Raw genomic sequence first — 19,176 nt, 5'->3', positions numbered from 1 at the left:
CAGTTATTAATGTTTATTGTCTAAATATTTATTTAGTTGAACTATGAAAGAAATACAAGTTCTTTAAATCCATGCCAACAAAATTCATGGGTATTGCAGTCAAGGAAGGTCTAATTTTCCCCCCCAAAGTATACTTCATATACCACCTGTGTCAGAATTAGATGGGTAGTTGCTTAAAATGCAGATTTCTGAGCCAATTTAACCTACTGAATCAGAATGTCCAGAGTTTTTGGTAATAGTGCAGTTGAGAAATGAAAAGGGAGGCTTGGAGATGGAGACACTATTAAATAGGAGAGTTAAGACTTGTGGAAGAATTTCAGTTGTTTACTGAAAATAAAATTAAAAATTACAAAATAATAAGTATAGCAATACCCTATGTCTGTAAAATATAGGTAACTCTTTACATGTGTATATACGTATGCACATATATGAATTTATTCAAAAAATACATGCATATTTATTTTTACATATATATCTTTGATACTTGTGTGAGCACAAAGATAAATGTGACAGAGTAAACATAAATATTAATATGGAGTACTTTGGAGGTACAAGGTGGGAGATTATTGACTTTTTATAGACTACTGTATTGTTCATTATTATAATAAATATATAACATTAATATTTTAATTAAAAAATCTATTTAGATTTTTTATTTAATTTCTTACAAAGGCACATTTTCTCCCCTTATTTTTGTTGTATCCCTAGGAGTTCTTAGATTTTTTTTTAAATGTAGTGCTTGAGAGAGACTTATATTAAAATGTATTCATTGTTTACCTGCCATTAAAAATTTTAAAAATAAAATAAAAAATTTAACTGGATGTGTTATTTTGTGATTTGCTAAACCTGTCAACCCTACCCTAATAGCTAATCCTATAATGTGGAACTTATGAAATGAATGCTCCTCCCACACACCTACCTCTACTTGAAGGAAGATGGTCCCAGCTGGCAGATTCTCTTCAACAACAACAGTATATGTTGAATTGGTGAACACGGGACTGTTATCATCAATATCCAACACCTTGATGGCCAGTGTTAGAGTTGAATGACGAGGGTGTACCGCCCCATCGGTTGCCACAACAAGAAGTTCATAGTAGTCCCTGACTTCCCTGTTAAGCTTCACTGTTGTGTAAATGCTCCCATTGGATGTGATACGAAAAAGATGATTGAAGTTACCCAAACTGTAGTACACTTGGCCATTTATTCCAGCATCAGGGTCAGTTGCCTAATTGAAATAAAAAAACAAAGAAATTCACATAGCACATTTTGTTAAGCTTTTTCAACATTGCATTTTGTTATGTCTTCTTGCTAGAAGAGAACAGTTAATGGATCATGGAATATTTCTAACCAAATATTCTTTTTTCTCTAGGGAGAATATTTAAAAGATAATGAGAATGTAATGCAAGAGTCTAGAACATGAAAGGAAATATAATATAGTTTAATGAATAGTCTTCATTTAAAATGAGCATAACTTATAAATTAATGTCATTCGCAATAACAATATTATTTCAGAAAATTCTCACTCAAAAAATAGTGAATTTTCCTCTATCATTTATTTAATACATTTTGAATTCTAAAATAAGAAAATCACCTTTAGTTCATAATTGCTTTAACATAAGCTACTAAGTGACAACTTAAAATTCTATAGTTTTGGCCGAAACTGGTTTGGCTCAGTGGATAGAGCGTCAGCCTGCAGACTGAAAGGTCCCAGGTTCGATTCCGGTCAAGGGCATGTACCTGGGTTGCGGGCACCTTCCCAGTAGGAGATGTGCAGGAGGCAGCTTATCAATGTTTCTCTCTCATCAATGTTTCTAACTCTCTATCTCTCTCCCTTCCTCTCTGTAAAAAATCAATAAAATATATTTTCTAAAAAATTCTATAGTTTTGAGTACTTTATACACTTATTTTCATCTATATATGAAATTTCACATAAATGTACACAAATATATATTACCTCATTTAATTCTCGCAATGTTCTTATTGATAAATATAATTGGTCCCAATTTGCAAATGAGAAAACTGTGTTTATGGAATTTAATTATCTTGCTTAGCAGTACACAAGAAATAAGTATCTCAGTGCCCCATGTTTAATACAATGCCTCACATATAAAACTCTTTAAATAATTGTGAAATTAGTATTTGAATAAATAAACGTATAAAAATGAGATATAAAACTAAATCTTCTTCAAAATCCAAATGAGAGTAAAAGTATAGCGACTATCAAGCACCTACAAAGGGTTTTTCTTTAATATTTCAATGCAATCTCCAAATGATAATTGAGAATTGGTGATGTTATAATAACATATTAACTGAAAATTCCAAGTCATATAGAATCACTTCATATCAAATAAAATGTGGAAATTTTGAGTAAATATAAATTATGACCTCTCACTATCAAATACTGTGTCGTTTGTGTTAAATAATTCTACATCATTTTTCTTCAGAGAAATTGACGAAAATCTTAGAAGCCATATAATGTTATATAGTTGTGCCTCAAACTGTTGCTAAGGAAAATTATACACGTGGCTTCATTATGAGCCAGGGACACAATAATCACTTAATATCCACAATACCTCCCTCCACCAAAGAAACCTCCCACAAAACTTTATCTTTTTCTCTACAATCACTGCTTAAGAAACTAGAAAAATATAATCTAGTGATATAAATAGGTCTTATTTCATAATACCAATACCCTTGAAAATTTCGGTGACTTTTATTGTCTGTGGGAATTCTTAAGATTACCAAATCAATCACTTATGTAATCAGCAATTTAAATGATTCTTGTTCAAGTTATGGTTTTATTCAGCCACACATCGGAAAATGTGTTATGACAGAATGATTTAATTTGACTAACATGCTATGTGTGTGTGTGTGTGTGTGTGTGTGTGTGTGCGTGTGTGTTGGAAGAAGTGTTGTGTATGCAAATAACATAGTCCTATATATGTCCAGCTGCTTAATTTATATCTCCAATAAAGATACCTCAAATATGTCTGTATTATATTTTTATCACTGTCATTTCAAATTTAGCGGCTTCTACAAGTCTATTATCTTATATTTCTGTAGATCTGAAGTTCAACATGGGTCTCACCACTCAGGGTATAGGTCGGGCTATACTTCTCTCTGGAGGCTTTAGAGAAAGGTTACCTTCCTTGCTCACTCAAGTTGTTGACATAATGAAGGTCCTTGGGATGGTCAGATTGATATCCCCATCTCTATTTTGGTTGCCATGTAGGACATTCCCAGCTTCCAGAGGCTACCCCTTGTCCTTGGCTCATGGCACATTCCCTCCATCTTCAAAACCAACAATGGTGAGTCAAGTTCCTCTCACACTTTGAGTCTCTCCTCTTTCTTCTTTCATTCCATCTCATACAGTACATGAAGCTCAGCTACAGGCTGTGAGATATGTGGTGTATTAAATAACAAGGTCCACGCTATAATGGCATTTACAGAAAAATCCCTATATATCCATAATGTGCTTCTTCTGGTGTAAAATATCTCAAGCCTCATCATACCGGGCCCAGCCACCATCCACTGTGGCTTAGATTGCTAAATTACTTCTTAATTATTTTCTTTCTATTATTTCTCTTCAGTTATATTTTTTTAAATAAAAGATAAAAGTAATGATACCAGTTCTCTGCTTAACTTCCTTCAATGATTTCCATTGCCTTGGGAAATATTTAAACCTTTAACATAGCCAGGAGGTTCCTTATTACATGCTGATTTCACTATGTTCCAGAATATTGCAAACCTCTCTAACCTCAAAACTTCTCCAGAAGCCCCTGCCTATTATTCACCAGGCTAACACCCACTCATCTTTCAAGTGTCAATCTAACATCCCTTCCTCAAAGCAGTTTTTTCTGACGTCTGAAGTGGAAATTAGAACCTCCTGTTACACATGTCAGTAGCTTTATATGCCTGTCATCTATGCCACTTTTATTTATCAGTGTGATTAGTTGTTAAATATTTGTCAACCTTTTCACAATGTAAGCCGTATGGTCTGGGGTATTTGCTTTTCTTTTTTTCACTAAATGCTCAGTGCCTACTATAGCTTCTGACACATAGTAGGCACACATTCAATGTTTAAGTGCACAAATGAATTATACATATTAGCATATAAATGAATGTATTAACACTGCTATAGAACACTTAAAATTATTTTATTCATTATATACCTGCTGTTTGGTTTTATTTTAGTTTACATTTCTTGCTTTATCATTCTGTGTGATTTTGATCAAGAATTTCAGAGCAAACACTGGAATTATTAGAATTGCACCCCAGACTCTGATCATCTTAGCATTACTACTGATTACTGGTCTAACTTGAAAAATAGCATTATTAAACATAGTGATATTTTGTCAGGATCAAAACAAGGGTGTAATCAAAACAAGGAAATATCTGTGTATTTTCAATATTTTATAGAATGACAACTATGGACTATGCAGGTTAAGATGGTGAATGCTCAAATGCATAAAGTTTAGAAATTAAGAATAAAGGGAATTTAAAATGTCTCATTACTTCAGAACTTCTCAAGTGCCATCAATATTTTAATGAACAAGGCAATGTTCTCAAGGGGAATACCATATGCACCAGATTTAGAAATTCCAGTTATAGAAATATAGACTCCTTTCAACATGTTGATCAACCTACAGGAAGAAACCCAAATCTAAACTTTTATATATGATTTAATTCCAGCCTACACTTTCAGCATTTCTCACTATTCACTCTGCTGTATAAACTCTCTGCCTCTGCTCAAGTCTAATCAGTTTTCCACATTTCCCTAGGACTCAGCATACACTGCTTGACATTTTTTTTCAGACCTCGCCATGATGATTCCTTACTCACCTACGAAATTCTAATCATGCATCCATTCTTCAAATCCCAATTTCACTTCTTCTAGAAAAATTTCTAGCAATTAGAGATCATTTTATTAATCAGAATTGTACACGTGACAAATGCTTTCTTGTATTTGTTTTAGTCTACCATAAATCTTTTTAGAATAACATTTCAAAACTTTTCATATATTAAAATTATCAAAGATATAGGTATCTCTATTTTACAATGGGGTGATTTGTTGAGATAAAATATCCAAACACATTTTAAATGATGGATTGGAAATAAATGTTAGATGGGGCATCCTCATCAGTAGGGTTTCAGAATCTCAAGTCAGCTGAAATGGCATAACATGTTCAAAGTCAAGAGCACTAACACACAACTACACACATACATTTTGATCTGATTTCCCACAACTTAATTCAATGAATGCCACGTTTCCACAAATAGAACTATATTTAGTCCTCATGGAATAAATAACAGTAATATTTTGTTGAAAAATACTCTAAAATTTCAAGGAAACGCAGACATACATCTAGTAGAGACAATGAAACCAGAATGTTTGCGAAAAGCAGGGCTATTTCCTTCCTTTTCTCTTCATTAAGGAGCATAAATAGGGCCATGTAAGTTAGGTGACATGAACCAGCTAAGCAAGCTAATTTCATTTCTTTCCTATTACAGGTGAGTATGTATATATTAGGCAAGATAATCAAACATAAAATCCCTTGTCATCAGCAGTACTGTCAAGACGTTTGCATTGATGTTTAGTATCTAGCCAAGGAGCCAGTGTGTGAAACCATTTATCTTTCTAGAAATCAATTAAAAGTTAATTAAGACTGTTAATAAGAAAAATCACACATCTCTTCTTCCCTTGTACTACATCAAAGCAATAAACAGTAATAGCTTCAACTTTATAATCATCTGTCCATGGTTAACACATTTTGTAATATACACCTTACTGTGGGGCCTGATTTGCAGCTACTTATCTGTGAATGCATTTTGCTGGGAACTGGTTGCTAGTCTGTAGTCAAATAAAGACCCACTGGACAAAGCTGAATATTTGCTTTAAAAAGCTTCTGGAAAACCTTAATCATTAAAATCAAAGTTAGAGTATATTAGAGACAACTAAGTAATTATTTAAGAAAAAGTCAGATCATGTACCAGGGCATTTATTGAAGATGATGTAGTGACGGATGTGTTGAACACCGTTTTTTTCTCAAAATTTTCCTATCTTTTCTTTTTTATTTTTAATGATTTTTATTTATTTCAATCAGAGTTTAAATTTAGAGCATGCTTTTATACCATATCATTTAAAAGGGAAATATTTTTCTTATACATTTATTCATCCCTATTTTTTCTTCATTTTTTTCCCCCATGGGTCTTTCTTATACACTCTTTCCCATCAATAAAAGTGGAAGCCTATTACTGGTATGCCTATAGGGGGCTATGAATTCTATAGAGACCTACACATTGCCTGCATGGGTAGAATGTATTGGGATAAAACCTCAAATGTGTATCTCCTTTATCAAGAAGTCTCTGGGTAGATTACTTGGACCTTTTATCAATGATTAATTCCAATTTAAAATATGTTGTATATACCCATTCAGATTGTTTAGATATAAATCATCTCTGTTTATTCTCACAACAATCAGGGACACACAAAGTACTCTGAGAACAAAAAGAAAATACAGCTATTAGAAAAGGTGTGAGCTGCCAGATCGCGCCTATTAGCCCAGAGGGAAGCTGAGAGGGAGCTTCACTGTACTTGTTGCTCGTCCTGTTTATAGAAATTTGAGAGGCTGCACATTCTTTTCTCACCTTGAAGCGCGGAAACTATGAAAGTTACTGAGCAGAAAGGTCAGAAGGAGAAGTTGGGCAATGCATTGTTAATGACATTACGAATGGAAATATCTTTTCCTTCATCTAACAACTTGGAAAAGGTATAAATTAGTTGTCTTTATTTCTTTACAGAGGCTGAGCTATTTCAAGGGCTGTGATTATCAGTGTGATAGAGGTTAAGCATCTTAGTATCGCAAGGTGCTGGTACATGTTTTTCTCTCACCACACAAATGCCTCAAATTCATTTTTTAACAATGGCAAATAGAATTACAGGTTAGATGGTAGTAAGTGTACTTGAGATCAACTCACTAAAAACATAGCCAGATTGAATAGTTTTTCATCATATTTAATACATAGGAATCTAGAATCGTACCTAATAGACAAACATGCAAGTTGACCATCCCTCCGCTAGGCTCACCAGCCAATCAGGAGAGTATGCAAATTAACCCAACAAAGATGGCAGTTAATTTGCATACATAGGCGCAAAGTGGCGGGGCGAAGACTTGAAGGCTCCGACCAGAGCAGTAAAGGCCTGGGTCCCGGGTCCTGGAGAAAAACCAGTGCCAGCAGCCAGGGGAAGGGAAGGACTCTACTATATACATAAACTAGCTTCAGGTTAAAAGCCCAGATCTTTCCCTTACTAACTTTACTGCCTTTGGTGAATCAATCACTCTAAGCTTCCATCTTTCATTTCATCTGTAAAATGTTGATGCTAATGAGCATTTATTTCACCACCCCAATGACAATTGAACACACTTAGCATACCTGGTCATTTGAAATAATCAGTATTAAAATATATATGTTTATTGTTTTTAAGGTTTTCAATATCTACTTAGAAACTGTTTTAAAAGCTCTATTCTGTCATAAACTTATTTTAAAAATATTTTTTGATAGAACAAATCAACCTATTTTTGTTTGGCATATTTATACATTTCATTTTTCTTATGATCATGTTTAACCTGGCATACTGAATCTATTAGTTTCTATTAACTTTGTTGTTGTCAAGCTTTCCTGAGAATTTTGGTTTCTGTGTTTATTAGATAATTCATTTATGAAAGATCATCAAACCTGTGCACAGTGCTTTTAGTGTAACAAGTACACATACAGAAAAATTTACATGATCAGAGAACACATAACAAAAAGGAAATGTCACTTTAGTTACTATCCATATATATAAAAGGCCAAGTGACCGACATCTATCCATCTGACCGTCCAACTGACCGACCAGCAGGTACATATGACACGCACCGGAAAGTTAAAAATAAACGTTGACTCCCGCATGTACGATACATATAAAGTTCTCACTGGCACCAATCACACGTGTGTGTTTTGATCTGTTATTGTCAATCATGAATTTGGTTGTTCTTGTTGACATTCTGAAGCTGAAAGAAAGTAGCGTTGTCAACATAATAAGTCTGAAGACCAACTATTGGACAATGTACCTCTGAAGCTGAAAGAAGCCAGTGTGATATCATGTTTTAGTTGTTTTTATATCATTTTTTGTTGTTTTTATTTCATGTCTTTGTTGTTGTTAAATCATGTTGTTATTATTAATCAATTTATATATTAATTTTATATACATTTTACTAACTTTCTTTCATCTCTGACACTTCTATTATAGAGAAAGGGTGAATAGCAATATTAAAATATTTCTTCTAATTAATTTCCTTTCATTGTGCATGAATCTGTGCACCGGGCCACTAGAAATAAATAACGATGAATATTTAAGGCCACTAATACATAGATTAAGATAGTATTAGACACATGATAGAGATTTTATGGATATTGCCATACTGAGAAATTTTTCCAATGTCTGGTCTAAAAACATCAGTTACATTTTTGGGAAAAAAAAAAAAGTATTCCATTTGAAAGTCAAAGAGAAGAGATGATAACTTCCAGTTATGTTTAAAGTCATTTCATCAGGGATTAGGAAGAAAATGTGAGTGACCATGACCTGATTATAAATTGTGAGGCTCTTAAAATAATTGTAGTGAGAGATGAAAGGGGCATGAGAGTGATTTCACACTAAACATGTCCTTACTTGTCATAATGACAGCAAGCCATCCTTCTAAATCAAAAAGGATAAATTCTAGGAAAAGAAATCCATACGTAGTATTTTCCCACAAAAAAAATGTTTGACAGCTTCCCATATTTTCTTAAAAGCTATGTCTTTTTTTAGTGTTTTTGAAGTCTTTCCACTCTAGGAAAGAGCAAACCTCAAGTAAACTGTACCTAAGGGCTTAGGTATTTCTGGGGGTTGCCTTCCCTGGCTCCCCCAAGTCAAGACAGATGTCCATCCACTGAGACTCCATCATTCTGTAGTTACTGAGATCATTACAATCATAATGCACTTGCCTGTTTACCTGCTCGTCATCTACACTGTATTTCACACAATTGGAGGACAATAAATATACACTGCTCACAGCTGATTTTAATGCCTATTCTTCATAGGTGTACAATGAATGTTTTCCAAGTTAATGTTCAAATAAAGATTTTCTTTTATCAAGTAGTAGGTGCCTTATTGACTGTTTTGTTCAATAACCAATAGCCAAAACAATTACTTGTAGTTACACAATAAATTACATTTTATCCTAACATTCAAGGCTCCTGTGATCTTGTTCTAACCTATTTTTATGCACCAATCTCCCACAACAAACTCAGACACAAAGTCTACATTTTAATCAGAATAGTTTATTTAACGTATCAGTCAGCTTTCAAACAACTGCAAAATCTCAGTGGTTTGCCATCACTGACGTTTATTTCTCTCCCATGCCTCATCCCTTGTGAATTCCTTGCTGCTCTAATCTGTATCATCTCCAGGAAAGAGGCTGAAGAACCAGCCTCTATTGATACAGGCTGTTCATGTAATTTAGGGGGAAAAAGATATGACCAAGTCAAAGCCCTTCATGTTCCTGCTTGGAAATGGAACATGTCACCTACACTCCCACTTCATCGGTTAAGATAAATCTTATATGACCAAGGCTGATGTCATGAGGTGGGGGACAGAAAAATAAAAATTGGAAACAATAAGACAGTCTGCCACTCTTACTGTTCTTGAAATGCACTGTGTTTTCTCCCCCCTTCTTCACAGTCTTCGGTTTTTGAACCCTATCTTATTCTTTAAAACCCACCTCTAACTTTGCTCATCTGCTTTCTGAGAAATATCTCCTTTTCATCTAATCCCTGACCCCTCTTGACCGAGGCACAAACTTTCTATTGTTATTTATGTATGTCGTGCAATTAAATACTAGGCCTTAAAGTTACAGCTCATCCACTTATTATATAACGGGAAGCACCAACAGGAAAAAGAATCTGTGAATTGCTTGGCCAAAGAAAGTATAATGTATAAAAAGAGGGAAGTTCAGGTAGAGAGGGAAATAAGAAAGATTATTTATAAAAATAGACAGCAAGAAAATGGAAATAAAGTATTTTCCTAGAGTTGGGTGATATTTAATTCTAATGAACTGAGAGTGTCAAATGAAGCAAGCCAGTTTAAGTGGTTAAACATAGCCTAGAGTTCTCTTAATGATAGAATACAAATTAACACCAAGTGATTAAATAGTAAGCCTGAGGAAGAGGCCATGTAGCCCTGTACCAAATTTGTTAAATATCCATTCATCATATAATGATGAACAACACTCAGAGTATAAGACTTTGATGTTTCAGGAAAAGAGTTGTCAGGTTCATAGTCACACAAAAAACAAATAATGTTTTATGTTCATTAGTGTCTTCATATAGTGAGATTGTCCTTTCTCTTTCTCAAATACTCCCTGTATTTCTGTTCCATTCATGGAAGGTGAGAGAAAAATCTGGAAGAACTCATTCCATGATTTTCATATTTTCTCCCTATTGCTTTGCATTTTGTAATTCTTTACTGTGGGTTTAGTGAGTATTACACCATTTTGTGTGATGGTGGGAAGTCATGTACTGGAATTACATTTTGTTATCTCACTTGTTACTTTTACTTCTCCAACATCTCCATTCTCTCTTTTTTTCTATAGACAAACATATACAAGGACTTAAATCTAAGTGCATTTGCTAAAGTAACCATTGCTGTCTTACGTCTGCTTTATTCTATCATGAAATCCTCCCCTAACTTCCCAACCTGCATGTTTTTCAGTCCACAGGTCACCTCTCTCAGGAACATTTCATTACATGAGAAGCATCATCTTTATGCTCCTTAAGCTCACTGCACATTCATTTACCAAAGGCTTTAGTACTTTCTTTCTATAGCCCCGTGACATTAACAGTTCATTAAGGACAGGCTGGTGCTCTCATTCCTGTTCCATGCCTGTTCTTTGGATTGACAGGTTGTAGATATTCAATAAATATTTTCTGCAAAACTTTCATTTGAAGCTATTTCCATTATGCGTTTACCTAAAATTCCTACCCCAATCACATAATCACGTGAAGAAATTAGAAATGCCATTTAGAATTTGTAGTAACAAGTTTTCCTCTTTAGATGAAAATTAAGTGAACAATCATATCAACAACTGCTTATTCCTAGATTTTCTCAGGTTATTGTTATACTGTGTTCTTTTATTTTCATTTTACATCATTTAGAATGCCTTAAGGAAATCTACTTATAGTTCAGTTTGAAAATCAGTGTTGTACATATATCTGTCTTATGGGATTAAATACAATAGTTTTATTTTGCAACACTGCATTACAGTGTGAATTCAAATCCTTTTCAATATGACCCCCTAAACAGACTCTTTGGATATTTTTTCTTCTGAACTACAGCTCCATGAAGTTGTATTATCATAGATAGATATATTGATATATTGTATATCTGTTTATATATATACTAGTATGTTTAACTGTACTATATACATGAAAATGTAAAGGTTTTGTTGTTTTTTTTTCCTCTCAAGAACCATTTTCTTCCACTTTTGGAGTGATATGCCCTTGTTGAAATGAATGCTTTAGTCCAGTGGTTGGCAAGCTGTGGCTCGCAAGCCACATGCAGCTCTTTGGCCCCTTCAGTGTGGCTCTTCCACAAAATACCGACTTCTGCGCATGGGCCACGAAGTTTCCATCGCACTGTAGGTGCGCGCCTGCACATGGTATTTTGTGGAAGAGCCACACTCAAGGGGCCAAAGAGCCGCATGTGGCTCGTGAGCCGTGGTTTGCTGACCACGGCTTTAGTCAAAAGAAAGAAAGAACTTCCCAATAACAATAGATAAACATCTTAACAAAAGCATTGTTCCTTCAATTAGTCATTACAATGACATAACTTCCTAAAATATTTACCAAATTATTTTGTTAGGTAACTCTTTTAGAGTATCAGTGGAGTGGCAGTCAATAGTCATCACTTTTTAAGTAATTAAGTAAAAGAAATTACCATCACCATGGCCTGCATTTGCTGCAATCATCAGGTTAGCTCAGGCATCTTTCTGTTTGTGCTTAGCCTTCTGTCAAGGTCTGATGTCAAGTACTGTTCTCTTTCTATTTTCAAAGTATTTTCATTTCCTCTAAGTTCGTTGAGGATATGATATTTTCCTTATCAGATGTTTTTATGATCATAGCTACTAATTCTCAAAGTTTTTATCCAGTACTCTTTACTTAAATATAAAGATGCCCATATTTCCCTAAAGAGCCAAGACTGTGCACAGAGTATTGTCCTTCCATCTGTCGCAGAGCTTTCTTTTGTTATGTCATGCTTTCTCACAAATGATTTGCTTACCTCAGTGCTGAGAAAAAAAATCATATGGGAACTAGAAAAATTGAAAAGCCAGATTAGATTCTCTATGAAATTCTCCATAATCGCATTTTCTGGAAATTATTCAAGTATTAACATTATCATGCATATCTAAGGCAAAAAAATGCATTTTGCCAATATGATATTCACTTAATGAAAGAAAATATCTTCTAATTCCCAAATACTATGAATAATGCCTTTTACTAGATATAAGTATTCATTATTCCCAAATACAAGAACAGAATTAAAAGGGCTTTCTCCATTTTACATACATTATTATAATCTATATATCTAAAAGATTAAATGACCAACTGTTTGTCTGTCCAACCTCTGACTGACTGGCCGGTACATATGACATGCACTGGCAAGTTAAAAATAAATGGTGACTCATGCATGTGTGATACATATAAAGCTCTTGCTGGCACCAATTGCATGCATGTTTTAATTTTATAGTACTATATTATATATACTATTTTGACATGTAATTTTTTGCAGTGATGTAATTAGTGTACAAATTTTTCTTCTAATTAATATTATTTCAGTGTACATGAATCTGTGCAGCTGGCCACTAGTCCTATCTAATAAAAGAGAAACATGGTAATTAGCTACACTTCCCATTGGCTAATCAGCGAGATATGCAAATTAACTGCCAGCCAAGATGGCAGCCAGCAGCCAGGCAGCTGGAAGCGAACATGAGGCTTGCTTGCTTCAGTGATGGAGGACTCCAACGTTCCCCGATTGCCTTGCCGGCCTCTGAGCTTGCAGTTTGAAACATTCTTACAAATATAGAAGCTAAACAAAACCCCAGAAACCTGCTTTCAGCCTGCTGGGATCTCAGAGCTGGAGTTGATACAGTGTTTCGATTATAGAACCCAAACAAACCAGATACCTGCTTTAGCAGAGGCCTCAGAGCTGGAGCCAGAGCTAAAGCTGGCCCAGAATAAAAAAAAGAAAAAAGAAAAAAAGGAGCGGTTGGGAGCTTCAGTCACCTTCCAGCCTGAAAACAACCCTCAGCCCCTCACCCAGACTGGCCAGGCACCCTGGTGGGGACCCCCATCCTGAAGGGTGTGTTACCAGCTTCAAACAGCCATCAACCCCTCATCCAGGCTCGCCAGGCACCCCAACGGGGACCCCCACCCTGATCCAGGACACCCTTCAGGGCAAACCAGCCAGCCCCGACCCGTGCACCAGGCCTCTATTCTATATAGTAAAAGGGTAATATGCCTCCCAGCACCTGGATCAGCGGAGCCGAGAGGCCTCCCGGCACTGGGATCAGTGTGACAGCGGGCAGTGCCCCAACCCCCTGATTGGCCCTGCTCTGTGCGTGACAGGGGGTGGCGCCGCAACCTCCCCATCGACCCTGCCTTGAGTGTGACAGAGGGCGGTGCCCCAACCCCCCAATTGGCCCTACCCTGAGCGTGACTGAGGGTGGCATCGCAACCTCCCGATCTGCCCTGCTCTGTGCATGACAGGGGGCGACGCCCCAACTCCCTAATCGGCCCTGCTCTAAGCCTGACCAGGGGCTGCACCTAGGGATTGGGCCTGTCCTCTGCCACCCGGGAGCAGGCCTAAGCCAGCAGGTCGTTATCTCCTGAGGGGTCCCAGACTGCGAGAGGTCATAGGCTGGGCTGAGCCCCTTCGCCCCCCCCCCTCCCCCCCAGTGCACAAATTTTTGTGCACTGGGCCTCTAGTATTATTATAGTTACCTCCCCTGATGATGTCACTAGAGTAGAACAGGATACAGATTTTGATTGCTTGGGTTTATTTTATCTTCTGTCATTCCTTGAGCTAGGCCTAAAATTTAGCAATTGTTAATTATGTTCCATTCCCCCAATCTGGGATTTTGCCAAATTGGTTGAGAAATATACATTTTACATTAGTTCCTCTGCCAACAATACACTGGAGTAACAAGGCTGCATCATCACCTATCAGATCTACCACATTTGTTTAAATGGAGAACAGAATTAATTGGATGGAATAACTTATCTCTGTTTACTCCCTAGGACTGCATTCATGTGTACAGGAAAGAATGTGTGGAAAATGCAGAACTACTTCTTGAATCAAATGTTGGATTTAGACTCTGTGTGTTCTTCCTTTCCCAGCTGCTGTCCTTGCAAGATGCTGTCAGAATACATCCCTATGTGACACTGACTGCATAAAAGGTGTCAATTTTGGAAATGATTACCATGCAGTAGGCATTGTGCAAAGTGCTGTTTGTTTCCTTTTACTTTGGTGTGAAGTGCTACTGCTGCTCACCGTAATATTAGAAATAAACACCGATGTTTAACAGATACAGATTTTATAAGAGACATATATTTTATCAACACTCAAGGTTTTGATTTTTAGTTGTTGCTAAATGAGAGAAATTAGACTCAATTGGAGATTTCTAAAAGTGAAAGAAAACTTTTGGACATACATTCTGTTATTGTTAACATATTCTCAAGAAAAAAAGAACATTTTAATGTCAATTGGTCATGTTGAAATTTTCCTTGAGAATAAAGGCATTTGGCCTATGGAATTATGGGGATGGTTAGAAACAATCTAGTCAATCTAATGAAGTGGTTAAAGAACTGGAGTCTGGCATAAAAAATTAGAAAAACAACCTGGAAGTTAAAATAGTGTGCATTACTCCAAGAAACTGAAGCTCTATAATCTGTCTACCAAGTAGCTTTGAAAATAATAAAGAAGAAAGTTATTGATTTATTTCAAACTTAAAATCTGAAGCATCTAAATGGAGGCTGAAGCTACCGTCCAACTTGACATGTTTGAACCACTTTGATTTGGTTTGCCTAGAGGAGGCATTACTCTTGCTACGTTCGTGAAGACTGATCACTTTGGACAGAAATCTGTCTGTGTTGACGTGGACGAGTATGATACCGAGCACTCATAAAGCCATTAGAAAACGCTGTAGGCTCAGAAGAGCAGCTCCTCATAAAACTGTTTCAACAGAAGGAAAAAGACAGTGAAGAAGAGGCTATAGTGCTCTATCCCCACGGCATGAATTATGACACCTACAGGAATATCTCCAGTCCTGGATTTCAGTATCCCAATGACCCAATCTTTCTGAGATATGTCAAACTAAACAGTGAGGAAACAAGCCAAAGAGATATCACCTGTCCTTATTTATTTATTTTGTAGGCTGAAATTAAGACTGAAAGGAAAAACTCCCATCTTTGATTCTTGTGTGACTAGAGGAAAACCACTGTACTACATATGGGTCTTCGTTTGCAAGATGAGTTCCCTATACGACAGACAATGCGAGAGAAAGCAGTTGCAGGTGATTAATGGGTGTGCACCTTTGGGATCCATGCCTGTGGGAAGCAGAAGGAAGCAGGATTGGATTGAGGGAGAAATCCCACCACTACTCAGGGTCAACGATCGCCTTGGCTAACTCTGGAAGGTGTCTGGAATTAGGATTGCACGTTAGAGTTATTCTGAATTGGGCCAAAATGGCTAGCCCTTTACCCTGGGACATCAGTCAGAATGTGGGTGAGACTGAAATGGGTGTGACTGTGGGTAAAGGGGTTCTTTGCAAGCTGAGGTTACCGCTTCAGCAGCAAACAGCTGAAGGGTGTCTTTCTGCAGCACTCCCAGAGGCTAGACCAGCATGTCCCTCCTTGAAAGGAGATCTGGGTGGCACCTCCCAGTCTCCAGTATAAGCCTCTATCTGCATTGCCTTTTCATTTGATTACAAACTTTAAAAAAAGAACATAATGAATCACACACATACACACACATAGGCATACCTAGAATCATTACAATTTCAAGTTTTCATTGTTTACAAAAAAAAATAATCAGCTACAGAGCTATAGTACGGCCTCAAAATAAATCTGGGGTTGGATGGTTTTTGATCTGAGCTAATAATGATCTGTTTCTACCCCTTCACTCAGAGATGTGGCTCAAAGTTTCTACTGAATGTAATTCTCATGTAAGAGCAAACAATGCTTTTTACATCTTTTCTATCATTTCGTTCTTATAAACTTACAGCTATCCAGTTGTTATTGTCCACATTTTAAAGATAAAAAGACAGGGGAAGGAGCGGAAAAGGGGAGAAAATGGGAGGTTTCTGTAATACTATCAACAATAAAATATATATTAAAAAAAAAGGAATATTGCAGGATAGTTAAGAAAGTTGTTCAGGTTCCTGCCATTACCAAATAAGAGAACTTGGATTGGCTTTTAGGGTATTGATATTCATCCGTTTGTGATCTTTGTTAAGGGAGGGGGCTGTTGTAATTGGTGCAGCATTACACATTATTCTGACTGCATGATAGATTGGAGCCCAGACATAAACAGGAAGATGACATGAAAACAATTCAGAATTCATTCTAAAATAGTTTACTTATTTTGAGTATGAAAATTAAGAGCCATTATCACAGAACTCCTCACTTTGAAGATTATTATTGCATAGCAAATAAAAATTTACATGTAGTAAATTAAAACAAATAAAAAAACTTAGTTACAGGAAATTTCACTGCTTCCCCTCATATTATTCTTTGCTCTGTTGCAAGCTGGTCTAAAGTGATACCAGTGGGAGAAATACCTCAGTGAAGTCAATGGAAGTCACAACATGAAATCCTGGGAATTACAATATGCAATTTACCCAGGCCTATGAATTCCACTTATTGTTTTGACACAAGGAGGTAATCATTTTAAAATGAACCTATAAAACATTCAACATCTATTCCTGCCTTCTCCATTCTCTTGCTACTGAACTTGAGGAGAGGCTCTATCAATGCATTTAATTCCCTCTTACAGTCCCAGGGGCTATGCCCCAAGAACATCTTCCACATCCATTTTTACTGAATTTACTTCCATCAGCCTTCAAATCTGCTGAAGAAATTAGTATTATAAAAGAAGAAGGAGGGGGAGGAGGAGGAGGAGGAGGAAGAGGATGAGGAGCACGAGGAGGAGGGGAAAGAGGTAACTTCCTACTATGTCTGCTATATTGCTATAATCCTTTCACATCTCAATCTAGGAGGGAAAAAATCATCAATAAACATTATCTCCATTACTGCAGCCATTCCTCACTGAGTTATTTATTTAGTTATTAGAGGCCTGGTGCATAAATTTCATGCACGGGTAGGGTCCCTAGGCCTGGCCAGTGATCAGGGCCTATCTGTGGTGCGACTGGTGGAGAGATTGGGGGGCTCCCTGCTGGCATCCACCTTGGCTGGCCTGGCACCACCCGCTTGCCAGCCCCGCCCCCTGCCTCCAGATGGGGCCTGTGGGCAGCTTCTGAGTTGAGCGTCTGCCCCCTGGTGGTCAGTGCGTGTCATAGTGACTGGTGGTTCTGCTGGCCTTTCAGCCATGTGGTCTATTTGCATGTTAGGCTTCTATTATATAGGATTTACTATCATGCTGAACATTTTTTTTTCCTTCTGTTTTAGCCTTTGCATTTTCTTCTTTCTGGAGTAGTCTTCACAGAAATCTATAATTTTTAGTTCTCAGCTTACATAGCTCTCGTTCACAGGGGAGTCTCCGGGGCCTCTTAAAATATAGGAAGATACTTACTATACACTCTCAGAGAACTCTCTATCTTTCCTCACAGTGTTTATGATGATTTTTACTTTTGGATCTAATGCGGCACTTATTTATTTAATGTCCAACACTTTGCTGGTCAGTGAGGTTCATGAGAGCAGACACTTCTGTTAGTTACAACACTGAGTCTAGTGCTTCACACATAATAGAGACTTTATAAATGTACATTCAAGAAATGGTCAGTGAAAGATAGAAAGATCATAACCATCCAGCTAAAGTAGAAAACATATTGGTGTAATTTATATTAAATAGAAAAACATATTGAAAAGATGCTAGCATTTCCTCCTTTATAACTGAGAGAGAATCTAACTTTTCAAAGGGAAGCAGAGCAAGATTCTATTTAGTCAAAAATCAGAAGAAATTTTTGTAAATGGCAGTCTTTGTGTTGGTCAAAAACAATATTCTGATCATAATATTCTTGCATAATTTTTTATCTTATTACAGTGCAGTTAAAAAAATACTAAACTTTTGGCTTGAAAAAAAATGTGTTTTTTTTTTTATTTCCAGTTCTTTAACGTACTTATTAGCTATGTTACAATTGATTTACTTTTATGTTACCACTCATGTATTCTATCTGAGATGCCATGCCAGTAAAATGGAAAAATAATTTAGGGCTTAAAGTGCTTTACAAACACTTAAGTGCTAACACTCATTGTTTTCAATTAATCTACATATTTAAAAAGGGCAACCTTAATATAATTAATGGAAATTAAAGTTGTTACATTGCTCTTTAGTCCTACTATTAGAACTGTTACTTTAATCATTCATTTTACTGGCATGTATTAACCATGTAATATTTGTCAGGTACCATGTTTGGAGGAAGATAAACAAAAACATTATATATGTTGCTTCTTAATTGCTCTTAAATATATTGCAATTACTTTCCAAAAACAAAACTAAAATACAAAGGATTAAGTCAAGTTTTTACTATATTCAGTTACTAAATGTATTCTGTGACTAAAGTTGGATGTTGAGTGCGGGTGCAAATGAGGTGCTACATTCCAATTAGACATAATTATGTGTATATATATATATAAACATATACCTGACAGTCGTTTAGTACCTTCTAAATTAAAAGCTGTTTTTATGTACCTTATCCCTTCTAATCACCACATCCACAACTGTAAGAAAGTTTTATGATCACCTTCATTTTACTAATGAGAAAACTAAAGTTATAAGAACTTAAATAAATAGACCAATTTGTACACTAAATAGAACTAAAATTCCAATCCAGATTTTTTTAGTATAGAACTTTTGCTTTTCCT

At 36.1% G+C, this 19,176-nt stretch overlaps 1 protein-coding gene across 1 annotated transcript in view; it reads right to left on the bottom strand.

The window, feature by feature from the left end:
- The window catches only part of PCDH15 (protocadherin related 15), a 1,196,276-nt gene that overhangs the window by 161,081 nt on the left and 1,016,019 nt on the right, over nt 1–19,176 (bottom strand). Inside the window, exon 23 of the mRNA XM_081104785.1 lies at nt 920–1,225. Within this exon, the coding sequence (XP_080960911.1) occupies nt 920–1,225 (306 nt within the window). The remainder of the gene's footprint in view (nt 1–919; nt 1,226–19,176) is intronic.

The sequence above is a fragment of the Myotis nattereri genome (assembly GCF_964212035.1).
Source record: "Myotis nattereri genome assembly, chromosome: 13".
Classification (NCBI taxonomy): Eukaryota; Metazoa; Chordata; class Mammalia; order Chiroptera; family Vespertilionidae; genus Myotis; species Myotis nattereri.
This window is presented reverse-complemented; position numbering and strand designations above follow the sequence as displayed.